The 13,323-nt window shown below is 49.5% G+C and overlaps 2 protein-coding genes across 2 annotated transcripts; both read left to right on the top strand.

Annotated features, from left to right (window-relative positions):
- The first annotated feature begins 2,429 nt into the window (after positions 1–2,429).
- Positions 2,430–7,737, top strand: FOXA1 (forkhead box A1). The gene is made up of 2 exons (XM_057543616.1): positions 2,430–2,621; positions 4,928–7,737. The coding sequence occupies exons 1-2, from the start codon at positions 2,550–2,552 to the stop codon at positions 6,254–6,256; spliced, it is 1,401 nt and encodes a 466-aa protein (XP_057399599.1). The 5' UTR covers positions 2,430–2,549; the 3' UTR covers positions 6,257–7,737.
- A 300-nt stretch (positions 7,738–8,037) lies between these two features.
- LOC102997602 (uncharacterized) lies at positions 8,038–13,323 on the top strand. The gene is made up of 5 exons (XM_007178343.1): positions 8,038–8,071; positions 8,522–8,619; positions 9,370–9,760; positions 11,082–11,165; positions 13,049–13,323. Exons 1-5 carry the CDS (start codon positions 8,038–8,040, stop codon positions 13,321–13,323), a joined length of 882 nt encoding a protein of 293 aa, XP_007178405.1.

Raw genomic sequence — 13,323 nt, 5'->3', positions numbered from 1 at the left:
AGAATATTTGATTTTCTAATTGACCCCCTTTACGGTTACAGCGTTTTGTTTGGTTTGTTTTTCCCTTAAAGCACCGGCTTTTTGTGCACCATAAAAGCTATTACTAAGTTGTTATTACCCATAGAAAATACCCTAGTCATGCTCGATATGGTTGAAGAGCCAAGAGGGCGTTGGAGAATCACCGCGGGGAGGAACAAGGAAGCTCATTAGCACTGAAAGTCCCCCCTCCCCCCATCGGGCTGAGGAGTCTCAGCATCCGTGTACTTTACAAATGAGACTGAGGTCCTGCTGCTGATGGGAACTTTGGACAAAAGCATTAGTTTCTGACTGTCGCCCTGAGAAATATGTGCAGACCCACACATGTGCAGATACATTTACACAAACTGATAGGACTGACTTGCAGTCACAGGGACAGGCTGCAGTTGGGGAGGGCTCCTGCTCTACTGAGTTCCAGGTGGATTTAATTTCACCCTCATTTCTTTTCTTACAATGTGACGTTTCTCCCCCCCCCTTTTTTTGTTTAAAAAAAAAAAAAGGAATTGAATCCAACGCTTTTATCTTTTTTATTTCCTTAACTGCACATCTTCACCCTCTCGTGCTCCCCTGCTGATTTAAGAGATTTGTTTGGTTCAAGGATTTAACGTGATTCTCTTGCCAGATTTCAAGGAAGAAAGATTTAAAAGAACAAAGCTGGGGGGGGGGAGGTATCTGTTTGGAAGACAAGTTAAAACACATTTCTTAAAATGAGATTAATAACAGTTTAAAACTTTGCCAAACAAGAATATTTTGCGGATTCTTAGTCCTTTTAGAAAGACTTTATTTTATTGCTACTTAAAGAAACCTAGTGGTTCTCGGAAAGTACAACACATACATGGTCACACACGCACACTCAGAAACTCACACACGCACCATCGTGCAACCTCTCACCAGCTCAGTGCTTATCACCCAGTCACTTTAGTTGGTCCTCCCCAGGACTTGTGGGCAATCCACTACCCAGAGCCTCACAGGAGCCAAGAGGCTTTGCTTGGAGGAGCACTTCCCACCGATGTCCAGGACTGATTAGAAACCAAGAGAACACCGGGGGTCCCAGCCTGGCCACTCCAGATCAGAGATGGGAACAAGCACCGCCGTCACCACAGCTGGCTTTGGCCTGGCACCTCTCTAGCCGAGCAGATGCATTCCCGTGCCCAGACTCTCCCAGTGCGTATTTAGGGAGATGTCCCCTCCCCCTGACCTTTCCCTATCAGAAACCAGACTGTCGCCTCCAGCTTAGTCCCCGAGGCTGCGGAAGGGGGGCGGGAGGAGGAGCTGGGCAGAGGGAGGACGGCCCGACTCGGGTCCGCCTGCCCTATCACACAGACATCTGTTCTCAGTTTCTTCCTCTTTATGATCGCTACAGATGACAAGGGGGAGTAGAGCGGACCGAGGCGGAAAAAAAAAAAAAAGTTATGTCATAAAGATATAAAACGGTGCTGTGACTCACCTGCTGTTAGCCGCAGGTACGGGTTTCGTGGCAGCGTCTCCACTCTGCTAGCCAGGAGCCCGGATCGGCCTAACGTCACTCAGCTTGGCTCAGATGGCCGAGTTTCTAGTGACGGGGCAAAAGTGGGGCTTTTTCCTTTATCAAGCCTGTAGACCGGGGCGGGGGCGGGGGAGTGGGAGTGGTGGAGGGAGTCTGTATTTTCCAGTCTCCCGCGGTTGAACTTTAGGTCAGGAATCAGAAGGGCGGGGGCTGGAAGCTGGCAGAAGAGTAGGAGGCAGGAGGGGCGCGGGACGGGGCCGCCGCAAGGGCCTCCGGAGGGCCGTTGGTCCCCCTGGGGAGACCCTGGGGTCATGTAGCCGCACTTCCCCACGAGCCCGGCCTCCAACGCCACCGCCCCCAGCCCTTCTCCGGCTGCGACGTTCTCATCCAGAACCCTCGCTAGACCGCCCGGCCCCGCCTATTTTTCTTTTTTCCTCTTCCAAAGGGGGGGTCACACACACACACCCACCCACCACCCCATTTCCTTCTTCCCCCAGCCTCTCGGCTTAAACCAATTACGCCGCTTGGCAAACAAAGTGAGGGTCGGGTTTGGGGGAGGGGGCTCGGCGGGAGGGGGCGCAGGGGGCGCGCGCCGCGGCGGCGTGGCTGGGCGGGAGGCGCGGCGGCTGGACTGGCGGGCGGCCGCCTCGCAGGTGCACCTCGGGCTTTGTAGGTGCGAGCGTCTTTGTGCGGCGGACAAATGGGGAGAGGACGAGGAGGTGGGCACTCGAGCGACGTAAGATCCACATCAGCTCAACTGCACTCATCTCGCAGAGGCCGCCCGCTCACTTCCCGCGGAGGCGCTCCCGGGCGCCGCGCTCCGCGGCCGCCGCCTGCCCCCTCCCGCCCTGTTGCCGCCGCGCACGCCGCGCCCCGCAGCGCCTGGCTTCCTCCTCGCTAGGGTGGCGTTGGGCCGGCGCGGGCGCTCAGTTGACTGCAGCTACTCCGCTCCCCGCCCCCCGCCCCGCGCGGCTGCCAGTCGCTTCGCACAGGGCTGGATGGTTGCATCGAGCAGGGTGGCTCCAGGATGTTAGGGGCTGTGAAGATGGAAGGGCACGAGAGCAGCGACTGGAACAGCTACTACGCCGACACACAGGAGGTGAGAGGCGGGCAGCAGGCGGGGGGTTCCTGGAGCCCGTACTGGGGGAGGCCGGGCGAGGCGGGCCCCCGGCAGGGCGGGGGGGCTGGCGGACTGGGGGCGCCTCCTCCGTGCCACCGGTGCCCACCCACCGGGTTTAGCCCAGGCCGGGCCTGGGCCGGGCCTGCGAGCCGGATCCGCAGCCCCGCCGGAGAACTGGATCCCGGCGATCGGCGCTCAGAGAGGGCGAGACGGTTTTAGGAAACTCTGGCTTTGAAAACACGCGCTCTGAGACGCACTTGCCTCTTCCCTGCCGAGAGCGGGAGCCAGAGCCCGGACCCGGGTCCCGAGCGCGGGTTGGCGGGCGGGCGCCAGCACGAGTTTGAAGCAACTTTGAAAAAGCCAGAATTCGCCCGCAGGGCGGCTTCTTCCTTCCGCAGTTGAATTCTCAGATGTCTTCTGATGAAAGCGCGCAGCCGCTAAGTTGAGCGTCTTAATAATGAAATGATTCCGAAATTTTGTAAAACTTCTTCAAAAGCCGTTTGGGGAGAAGTGTGCTCCTTCCTCTCTATAACCGCTGGGTGGCGCTAGTGCGAGCTGACTTTTCCTCCAGCACTCCGGGCGGGCGGAGAACCTGTTTCTCTTCATTGTCCCCTTGGTGGCACGTTCATGTGGTTTATTTTACAATGTGCACAAAGGGATTGCGAGGAAAACCAGGTACAGGCAGGACCACCACCTACTAAAAGTATTTGTCTGGAAATAGCTGGCGATTACCCTTCAATAGTTTACCATTATTGAAAACGTTTACTGAAACTGTCTTGGATAATATTGGGAAGAGGAAAAGAAAAGTAAAAAATACTTTAAGACATGGACAGAAAAATATAAAATCAGGAAATATTTTCATGGTATATCTGTTTCATGGTTAAATCGGTTTTTTCACCTTTTATGTTTTCAAATAAAGTCATATTTTCTGATGAAAATAAATTTAAGGATATCATTATTTTTATTAAATCAACAGAGAAGTAGTTTTTATATTTCTGTACTCTATATTTTTTAACATATCTAGTGCATTCTCAGATTGCTATTGATAAGGGTTTTCTCCTACTGATGATTTAAGAAAGAGCTCAGAACTCTTCCTCAGGTTTAATTCAGATACAGTCATCTCCAGTCACTAGTCAATTAAATTCTCTATGAAAACAGCTTCTTTACAGGTTAAAACTGGGAATTAGGAAGTAGAATAGCATTAAGAGAAAATAAGCGGACTTTGATTTTGGAATTGTAAAGTATTTGAAACTATTCGTATATAGTTTGAAAAGCCAAGTTTTGAGATTATCAGCGGCAAAATATCAGAATGTGGAAAAATATGATTATTTCTACAAACTGTGTCACCAAAATTTTCAAGCCTTAGGGGCCTGGAAATAGGTAGTGAAATTAGTGCAAGTTTATGAATGGCTGTAAAGTCATGTTAAAGTTAAATGTATGTAGTGCATTGATATTATTATGCACCCTTCCCTACCCTTTCTCCTATTATAGATCTATTCTTAATTTTTTTCCAAAAGTTACTTAACTTCTGAGGTTTTTTTCCCTTTTAAAATTACAATTGCTACAAGTAGATGGAAAACACTACTTCTGAATATAATAAACAACAAAAAGTCACCATTTGGTGAAAACTGCTAAGACGGTGAAGCCAGTTGTTTGGAAATGTTTGGTCATATGGCTAGGGATGATTTGCTCTATCGGGGAGAGTTTAATTAACGGCCACCCCGCGCAGCCCAGGCCGCTACGTGGTCAGCCGGGCCTGGCAGGCTTAGGTGAGATGGGCGCCGAGCTGGTGCTCTTGCCCTCCTGGGCGCGGGGGCGGGGCTGCACCACCATACGCACCGTACCCTTGAGGTGGAGTGAATAAGCAAAGGATCAGAGATTAATTCTGTTTTCGGAGTTTTAACTCCTTTTAACCAAAAGGGCGCTTTGCCGAGGCCGTGCTGGGGTGGAAACTGGGATACCGCCTGGCATGGATAGAGGCGACGTAGGGGCCCTAGAAGCCGGCCCCCGAGCCTGGCGTGTAAGGCGATTACACATCTTCCCGGGGACATATTTTCTGTGAGCTCTTGTCTTTCATGCCTGCGGAGACAGGATTTTTCCCCTGCCGTGCAAGACAACTCTTTGCGGGTTCTGGGGAGGGCGCCCGACGGTTTGCCCCTGGTGGGGAGTCCTATGCTTTGCAGAAATGCTCTCCTCTTGTTTTCGGATTTGCCCCGGCCGGTAGGCCGCCTGCGCCCACTACTAACTCCGCCCTTCGGGGCCTCTTCACGCTGTCTCCGCTCCAGGCCTACTCCTCGGTCCCGGTCAGCAACATGAACTCGGGCCTGGGCACCATGAATTCCATGAACACGTACATGACCATGAACACCATGACCACGAGCGGCAACATGACCCCGGCTTCGTTCAACATGTCCTACGCAAACCCGGGCCTTGGCGCCGGCCTGAGCCCCGGGGCGGTGGCTGGCATGCCGGGCGGCTCTGCGGGCGCCATGAATACCATGACGGCGGGCGTGACGGCCATGGGGACGACGCTGAGCCCGGGCGGCATGGGGGCCATGGGCGCGCAGCCCGCGGCCTCCATGAACGGCCTGGGCCCCTACGCGGCTGCCATGAACCCCTGCATGAGCCCCATGGCGTACGCGCCGTCCAATTTGGGCCGCAGCCGGGCTGGTGGCGGCGGAGACGCCAAAACTTTCAAGCGCAGCTACCCACACGCCAAGCCGCCCTACTCGTACATTTCCCTCATCACCATGGCTATCCAGCAGGCGCCCAGCAAGATGCTCACACTGAGCGAGATCTATCAGTGGATCATGGACCTCTTCCCCTATTACCGGCAGAACCAGCAGCGCTGGCAGAACTCCATCCGCCACTCGCTCTCCTTCAACGACTGCTTCGTCAAAGTGGCCCGCTCCCCGGACAAGCCGGGCAAGGGTTCCTACTGGACGCTGCACCCGGACTCCGGCAACATGTTCGAGAACGGCTGTTACTTGCGCCGCCAGAAGCGCTTCAAGTGCGAGAAGCAGCCAGGGACCGGGGGCGGGAGCGGCGGCGGCGCCAAGGGCGGCCCTGAGAGCCGTAAGGACCCCTCGAGCGCTGCCAACCCCAGCGCCGACTCGCCCCTTCATCGGGGCGTGCACAGTAAGGCCGGCCAGCTAGAGGGCGCGCCGGCCCCCGGGCCCGCTGCCAGCCCCCAGACTCTGGACCACAGCGGGGCGGCGGCGACAGGGGGCGCCTCGGAGTTGAAGACTCCGGCCTCCTCGGCTGCACCTCCGATCAGCTCCGGGCCTGGGGCCCTGGTGTCTGTGCCCCCCTCCCACCCGGCGCATGGCCTGGCACCCCACGAGTCCCAGCTGCACCTGAAAGGGGACCCTCACTACTCCTTCAACCACCCTTTCTCTATCAACAACCTCATGTCCTCCTCGGAGCAGCAGCACAAGCTGGACTTCAAGTCATACGAGCAGGCGCTACAGTACTCGCCCTATGGCACCGCACTGCCCGCCAGCCTACCCCTCGGCAGCGCCTCGGTGGCCACGAGGAGCCCCATTGAGCCCTCAGCCCTGGAGCCAGCCTACTACCAAGGTGTGTATTCCAGACCCGTTCTAAACACTTCTTAGCTCCCTGGGACTGGGGGTTTGTCTGGCATGGCCATGCTGGTAGCAGGAGAGAGAGAGAGAGAAAGAGAGAAATCAACAGCAAACAAAACCACACATACCAAGCCGACAGCAGCATAGTAAAATCCCAACTATTTTTATTTTATTTTTTTGTGCACAATCTTTCCCCCAGTACAAAAGACTGTTACTTTGTTACTGTTGTTCCGAACGCTTTGTGTATATTACTACAAAAAAAACAACCCCAAACCAACAAAAATTTTTCCTGCAAAGTTTAATGATCCACAAATGTATATATATAAAATCCTCCTACTTCCTTGTCCCTCTCCCTTTCTTTCCTCTTCCACCTGCAGACGTGTTCTAGTCTGTGCAGGATTTATTTAAAAAAAAAGAAAGATGGTCAAGCTTGTAAAATATTTGTTTGTGCTTTTTTTTCCCCTCCTCACCTAACCCCCATCCCCACATACACACACACAGGAGTTTACAGGTCTATGGCAATACTCTTAACCATAAGAACTGAAAGGGTGGAAAACAAGTAGACACTAGGGCTGTTAAAAGTATTGAAGGACAATGCTGCCATTATGCAGCAAAACATAAACAGATTATAAACATCAGAGCCACTTGTTTTTCAGCTTACATTTCGGATACGTTCAGATAGCAGATGTCTTAAAATGAAATACATATATATCATATATGAACTTATGCACATGCTCAGCTATGTACATCTTCCATATATTTACATAACATATAGAGGTGATAGGTAGGAGATATACATGCTCTTGAAAGAGTTGCCTGACCACGAAGTTACAAAGGCACCCTCCTCCCCTCCTCTCCACCCATATATAGCCCTGGGAATCAATTCCTCGAGAATTGCCCTCCTCAATAACTCTGTTCCTTGCTTTGCAGAGGGCCATGGTTTTATCATTCTGAGGTCACATAACGTGTAAAATTAGCTTCTATGTATCCATACCATTTAAAGGATATTTTTTCCAGAAAAAAAAGGGAATATTACAATGTTGGAGGAGAGATAAGTTATAGGGAGATGTATTTCAAAATTTGGTTCAAGATTCCAAAACCCAGTTGATTGTGGTCATTTTAATTATTGCCATCGTGTGCTTGTTTCATTCAGTGTTAATGCACTTTTCACAGTTGGACATGGTGTTAGTATAGCCAGACGGGTTTCATTATTATTCCTCTACACTTTCTCAATGTTAATTTATTGCATGGTTTATTCTTTTTTTCTTTACAGCTGAAATTGTTTTAAATGATGGTTAAAATTACAAATTAAAATGTTAATTTTTATCAATGTGATTGTAATTAAAATATTTTGATTTAAATAATGAAAATGATAAATTTTAAGCCGTGGAATATGTTCTTGATCATTTGCAGTTAAGGACTTTAAATAAACCAAATGTTAACAAAAAGAGGATTTCTGTTATTTTCCTTAATTAAATCCAAAATGGATATTCTGAATATGATATTTTTCAAAGTCCAGGCACTGAATATAAATGACAAAAAGGAAAATAATCTAAAAAATTTGTTTTGTTTATGTTTATTATATGAACATCTAGCTAGTAAAAAGCAATTAAGGAGATTCAATAAAAGTTGATAAATAAAAAGGTAGATAAACTGATTTAATATCCTAAGACTTGAGATTTTTAAGATTCTTTATTCCCAGTAATGTTTACTTCAATTTTTGACAAGGTCTTAAGCCTTCTGTGTTTCCTTTGAGCCTTTCCACAATAAACTCAAATATTATTATTTTAACTACCTTCCCCCCTTCCCCAATGTATCATTTTCCTTTATCTGAAAAGTATTCGAGTAAGAATAAAATATCAGATGTAGCTGATAAAATTAAGTTGTCTACCACAGAGGATCCGGAACCCTCTTTTTATTAAAAGAGCAGCAAAATTTAACCATAATGGTAGCTTTAGAGGGGGCCCGGGGAGGCATGAGTTAATTCATTCCTGCAGGGGAAGCTTTGTGCCACCGGGACATTTCGGGGTTGCTGCTATTTTGTATTTTGTGAAGATATTTTTTTAAAATATTGTTTCTAATTTTTTTCCTGAGAGCTTAAAACTGATGATTTGTTTGCCTTCTAAGAAGCTTTTAAATGCAGCTTCACACCCCTACAGTTGGTTGAGATCACAAAATCATTAATCTCCTTTGATAGTAGGCTCACTTTCCAGTCCACCTATTTCTTTGTAAGCCTCGTTCGGATTGACATCAACAATAACAACACCAGCCCAAGCAGAGGCTGGCCTGCCTGAGCCCTTGTGTATGAACTCCATCCTCGCCAGGGCTTGAACTTGGACAGCCTTTACTTTGATCGCCCCACTCCTTACCGCGGACAAGATAAAAAGAGCTGTGTGAGTCCCTTAATTATCGCGTAATTGCCTCCCCAGATGAGAGAAGGGGTGCCATGTAGCACTCGAGAAACATCCAGAGATCCAACCCCCGCTCTCACTTCAGCTAATGAAAGGAGGAGATGGAAATTACTGGTTTGAGTAATTTCACAATCTAATTTACAGGCCTCTCGGAAGGACGTTAAAGTCTCAAAGAGAGGAAAAAGCTTTCAATCCCAATAGTTATTTATATTTATACAACGGGCAAACGTTGGCAAATTCGAACTCCAAAAGTAATATAAAGGCGTGAGCTTGGGCCTCGGAATTTCACCCGGCCCCACTGAACCTAAGTCGTCTAACTTTGTTCCCTTCCCTCTCTTTAACATGTTAATAATATCAGTGTCTTGCATTCACCCACCAGGCTGAAGTCGGCCTATTAGCTCTTGCTCTTACTTGGCGGAGACTTTTTCAGGGTTTGCGGCGGCCGAGGCGCCGCGGGTTTGCGGCCGAGGCCACTTTGGAGACCTGCCTGGGGAGCTAGCCCTGTGGGTGGCGGGGAGCGGGGCTCGCCTCGTGGGCTTCTCACGCGATTGTCTGACCGCTCCCTCAAGCCACCTCTGGGCGATGCCATCTGCGCCCCGTGCGTTAGGGAGCGCGCGGGCTGGGGTCGGGGCGGCCGGTTGCCGGGTAAGGAGGGCAGAGAGAAGGACCGCAAGCATCTCGAGGTGACAAGTGCAGTTAGTTCTTCATTGTTTGGGCATTTTCCCCTCCTAGCGAATAAATCTTCTGTTGAGCCCGAGACCTAAAAGTCAACAAAGAAGGCCAGGCGCCTCGTTACCGCTCCTGCGGCTCCAACGTCCGCGCTGCCGCGGCTGCTCCCGCTGCGTAATCCCTTCCTCGGAAACCCGGACACACAAACGCCGGAACGCCCGGGGCCAGGGCGCCGCGCCCCAGGGCCAGGAGGAAAACATCTGTGGTTTCGAGGGAGTGCTGGGACCCTCCCGGAGCGCGCCGCCTTCCCGCGACCCCCTCCCACCTCCCTTTTCGTCCTGGAGCGTCTATATTTCTTCACCTCGGAGGCTCCTGCAGAAGAGGGCCGGAAAGGGGATGCTGATCCCTCAGCTGCGGTCCACCGGACTCGCTTTATTTAGGAATTTCGCCCGAGGTGGGGGAGGGGTCTCCAGAGGGGAGGGAGGGAGAAGGGAAAACCTTCTTTTAGACCCAAGTGCAAAGCTCCGGAGGCCCTCCGATCCACTGACTACGCCACCGAGCAAACATTTTTAGAAAACAAGAAAAATGTTTTGAGAGTGAGTATAGTGCTGGGGAGGGGAACTTCAGATGTTACCTTCACCTTGTCCCAGCCTGAAACATTTTTTTTTAATGGATAAAAAAAAAGGCAACTAAATTTAGGGAAGAAGAAAAGCTCACCAGTTCTGCTCAGAAACTACACAACTTAGAAGTGTTCCCAAGTAGAAAGCAGCTCAGTGTTTCCTACACGATAGCTAATACAGTGTTTAAACCAAAGATAAAATTTAATTTCCATTGTCCCTTGGTGATCCCCTCATTGTAGAATAAACTGGTGAAAATTATTATGGGAGGAGGGATTAAACAAACAAAATCCTATTAAAGTTCTCAACTTCTGTTTTCATTTTCTGAAAGCTAGATACCCGACTGATTTCACTGAAAGTATAAAAAACATTATTTTACTCAGGAGTCTAACAGATTTGAATAGGCCATAGCAGAAAAGAATTCCTGGAGTGATAAAATTTTAAAACTTTGTTGTTTTGTCACTTTAAAAAATTGATCTCAATTCCACGAAAATGCTTATTACATTTCTTTCCAGAAAACTTCTGTGATCGATACAAATTCCTTTCAGTGGAGGCCAGTGTAGGAGACCTGTAGCCCAAATTAATTAACCTTTCCTCAAGATCAATTGGTTTTCTGTTGATTTAGCAGCAATATTGCAGAACATTTAGCTATAATGTATTTTAATGTGATACCTCAATATGTCAAGAGGAAAAGCTCATTGAAAAGATAAAATTGCTTAAATTATGTAATGGATGTTTAATAAATTTGTAAAAATGTTTTACTTTCAAAAATTAAATGTTAATTGCTTATTTGAATTGTAGTAAAATGTGTTTGCAAATGTGTTTGCAGCTAAATAGGAAATTAAATTATGCTGAAATTTAGAAATAAGATGTTCCTGAACTGAAAGAATCATTGGCATCTGCAGAAACTCATGAGAGTAAAAATGTAATTAAATGAAGTAACTTGGAAGGTCTTACAATCTTACTAATTAAAAATACAATCCATTTGGGAAGATATAAGGTTTTCTAAAAGAAGCCATTTATTCAAGTTTTATTTTCTACCAATGATCCAATTTACTGTATCCAAATAACATTTAATAACAGATTAAATATTCTGACTTTTTCTTCAAATAGTAAAGTTTGAGGCCATAATGTTTCCATTGGTGTTTCTCTTTTTAGCTCCTAGTCTAGCTCGTTTCATTGAACTTTGGACAGCTCAGACTGCAGCCCTCACCTTTTTTTTCTTCTCCAGCCATGATACTAGTAAGCAATTTGGGGCTGGAAAATACCCATTCAGTTCAACTTTAACTTGTAAAATGCATGCATTTTCCTACTTATAAATATATTTTTTAATCTAAGAAAGGGGAAATCCTCACTTGCTACCTTTCTTTTTCTAACTTCCTCATTTCTCCAATTGTTAGCTGTGACTGCGCAGTGTAAGAGCAGAGCTCATGATGAGCGTGAGCTCCCCTCTGCAGCCCTGGAAAGTGAGGAGCATCCCTCCTTCTAGATGCCACTTCCTGATATTTTGGGGTTCTCTATGTCCTAGTCAACTTAGAGTATAAAAGCAGAATATTCTCTCTCAAAATCCGGGAAGGAAAGGGCTTGAATGGAATAAATGCTTGAAGACTTCAAAATTCAAGTGGGATGCTAATCAAGTCACATCCAGATCAAGTTCAGACCCGGGCCAGCGCCACTCAGTGTGAGGTTGCCTTGGGTTGACTTTCTACTTCTTTCCTCAACTCCTCTTCAAGATTACACATCAGGGCCTTTTTCTTTTCTTTCTTTTTTAATTCCTTAAACTAAGAAAAACAACCTGGAAATACTCCTCCCCCAAAGCATTGCCTGGAATTAGGGAACAATGTTTTCAACTGGAAACCTTAGTTTCTTTCCCCTCTCTCCCATAAAATTTCGGTTACTCCTATGCTTGTCTAATCATGTCCCAGGTCAGTTTTCTCTCTCTCTCTCTCTCTCTCTCTCTCTCACACACACACACACACACACACACACGGAGTTATTTTAAAACAAGCAATTTAATGAGAAGAATGCAAGGGGCTTCGTGGGGGTTTGTTTCGTTTATATATTTAATTTTAAGGACCCATTATGCACGAGGGAGGAAGGAGGCTCCCGCCTAGCGCTGCACTCCTGCAGAACTGATTTTCTTTGCGCGATTCCTGTGACCGGGGTGTTTCTGGAACGTTTCCGTAGTTCTGGGTCCCATCTGGGAGCCTAGTGCTTCAGTCCCATAGCCCAGCTACAAACGCCTAACTCAGCTCCGAGGGCCACCTCCTGCCTCGTTCTCCACCGCTTTTTTCCTAGGTGGAGGCTGATTCACAAGCTTAGACTGCAATGAGCCGTATTGCAGCGCAGGGCACCGGCCAGGTTTCCTCGCCTCTTCCTGGAATCACACTGCCTTCTGCTGACACGCGCTTCCTTTGTGTTATGCCTGGCTAACATACTAATGGGGTGGATAACCCAGATCCTTTGAGGAGGGGTGGAGGGGGTTGGAGACACGGAAGGGAGAGAAGGGAACCGAACGGCTCTAGCTGCTGACCCTTGGGCCAACGTGCTCAGAGGCGGGCAGGCGGGCGGGCTGGTGGGCAGGAGGGGGAGGGGTGCGCGGGTTGCGAATCCAGGTGGGGAAAGTTTACGTTGAGGGCGCTGTAAGCAAACTTAAATGCCTGCACCAAGTATTTAGAAAGGGTGATCTGATGCTAATGTGCTGTCCTGCGTTCGGAACTGCGAGGCCCGGACGCCACGGACTCTAGAGAACCTGCCCCGCTGGCCGAGCGGCCGTGCGCCGGCTGCCTAGTGTCCGCTTCCCCGCCCCGTCTTCCGCCCCACCCCCCTGCACTGAGCCGGGTCGCGCTGCGCGGTGTCCTCGATCCACAGGTGAAAAGTTCTAACTGCGTGTCGCACGGGTGCCCCTCTCCGAGGTGTACACCTTCGCAGACTCATCAAGCCCTAGATAAGCCAGCCACCTTAGATGCTGGGTCCCAGCGACTAAAGACCTCCAACCTCCCCGGCCCGCTGCGCTCAGCGAGAGCCCTGCCTTCCCCGGCCTCACCTCTAAAGGGCTGTCTGGTCTCCCACTCGGAGCCTTAACTGATTAACCACGGCTGGAACTCCTGCGCTACGCCACAAAGTGGGCACGAGGAACCGCGACGCCGGGGCCGGAGGCCTGGGGCCCCAGAGGACGCTACCTCTTGGCGCGGGCCTGGTCTCGGGTCCCAGCCTCACAGCTCGCACGGCCGAGCCCCCTCTCCGCCAGGCCTGCGGCCCCGCCCGCCAGACGGTGCCCGGGCGCCCCGAGACATATGCTGTCCGCAGGCCGCGCGGCCCGACGTGGTGCTCATTGCAAAGGCGGTTCTCAGCCCATCAAAAGCCCAGGCTTTCTTCAGCCGTATGGGCCGCGAGGTGA

This window comes from Balaenoptera acutorostrata, chromosome 3 (genome assembly GCF_949987535.1).
Source record: "Balaenoptera acutorostrata chromosome 3, mBalAcu1.1, whole genome shotgun sequence".
NCBI classification, from domain to species: domain Eukaryota; kingdom Metazoa; phylum Chordata; class Mammalia; order Artiodactyla; family Balaenopteridae; genus Balaenoptera; species Balaenoptera acutorostrata.
This window is presented reverse-complemented; position numbering and strand designations above follow the sequence as displayed.

Coding starts and splice junctions, on each gene's coding strand:
- LOC102997602 (XM_007178343.1), top strand. CDS start 8,038: ATGTATCATTTTCCTTTATCTGAAAAGTATTCGA. Junction 8,072..8,521: donor TTTATCTGAAAAGTATTCGA/GTAAGAATAAAA, acceptor GGCCTGCCTGAG/CCCTTGTGTATGAACTCCAT. Junction 11,166..13,048: donor CTTCTCCAGCCATGATACTA/GTAAGCAATTTG, acceptor TACGCCACAAAG/TGGGCACGAGGAACCGCGAC.
- FOXA1 (XM_057543616.1), top strand. CDS start 2,550: ATGTTAGGGGCTGTGAAGATGGAAGGGCACGAGAGCAGCGACTGGAAC. Junction 2,622..4,927: donor ACTACGCCGACACACAGGAG/GTGAGAGGCGGG, acceptor TCTCCGCTCCAG/GCCTACTCCTCGGTCCCGGT.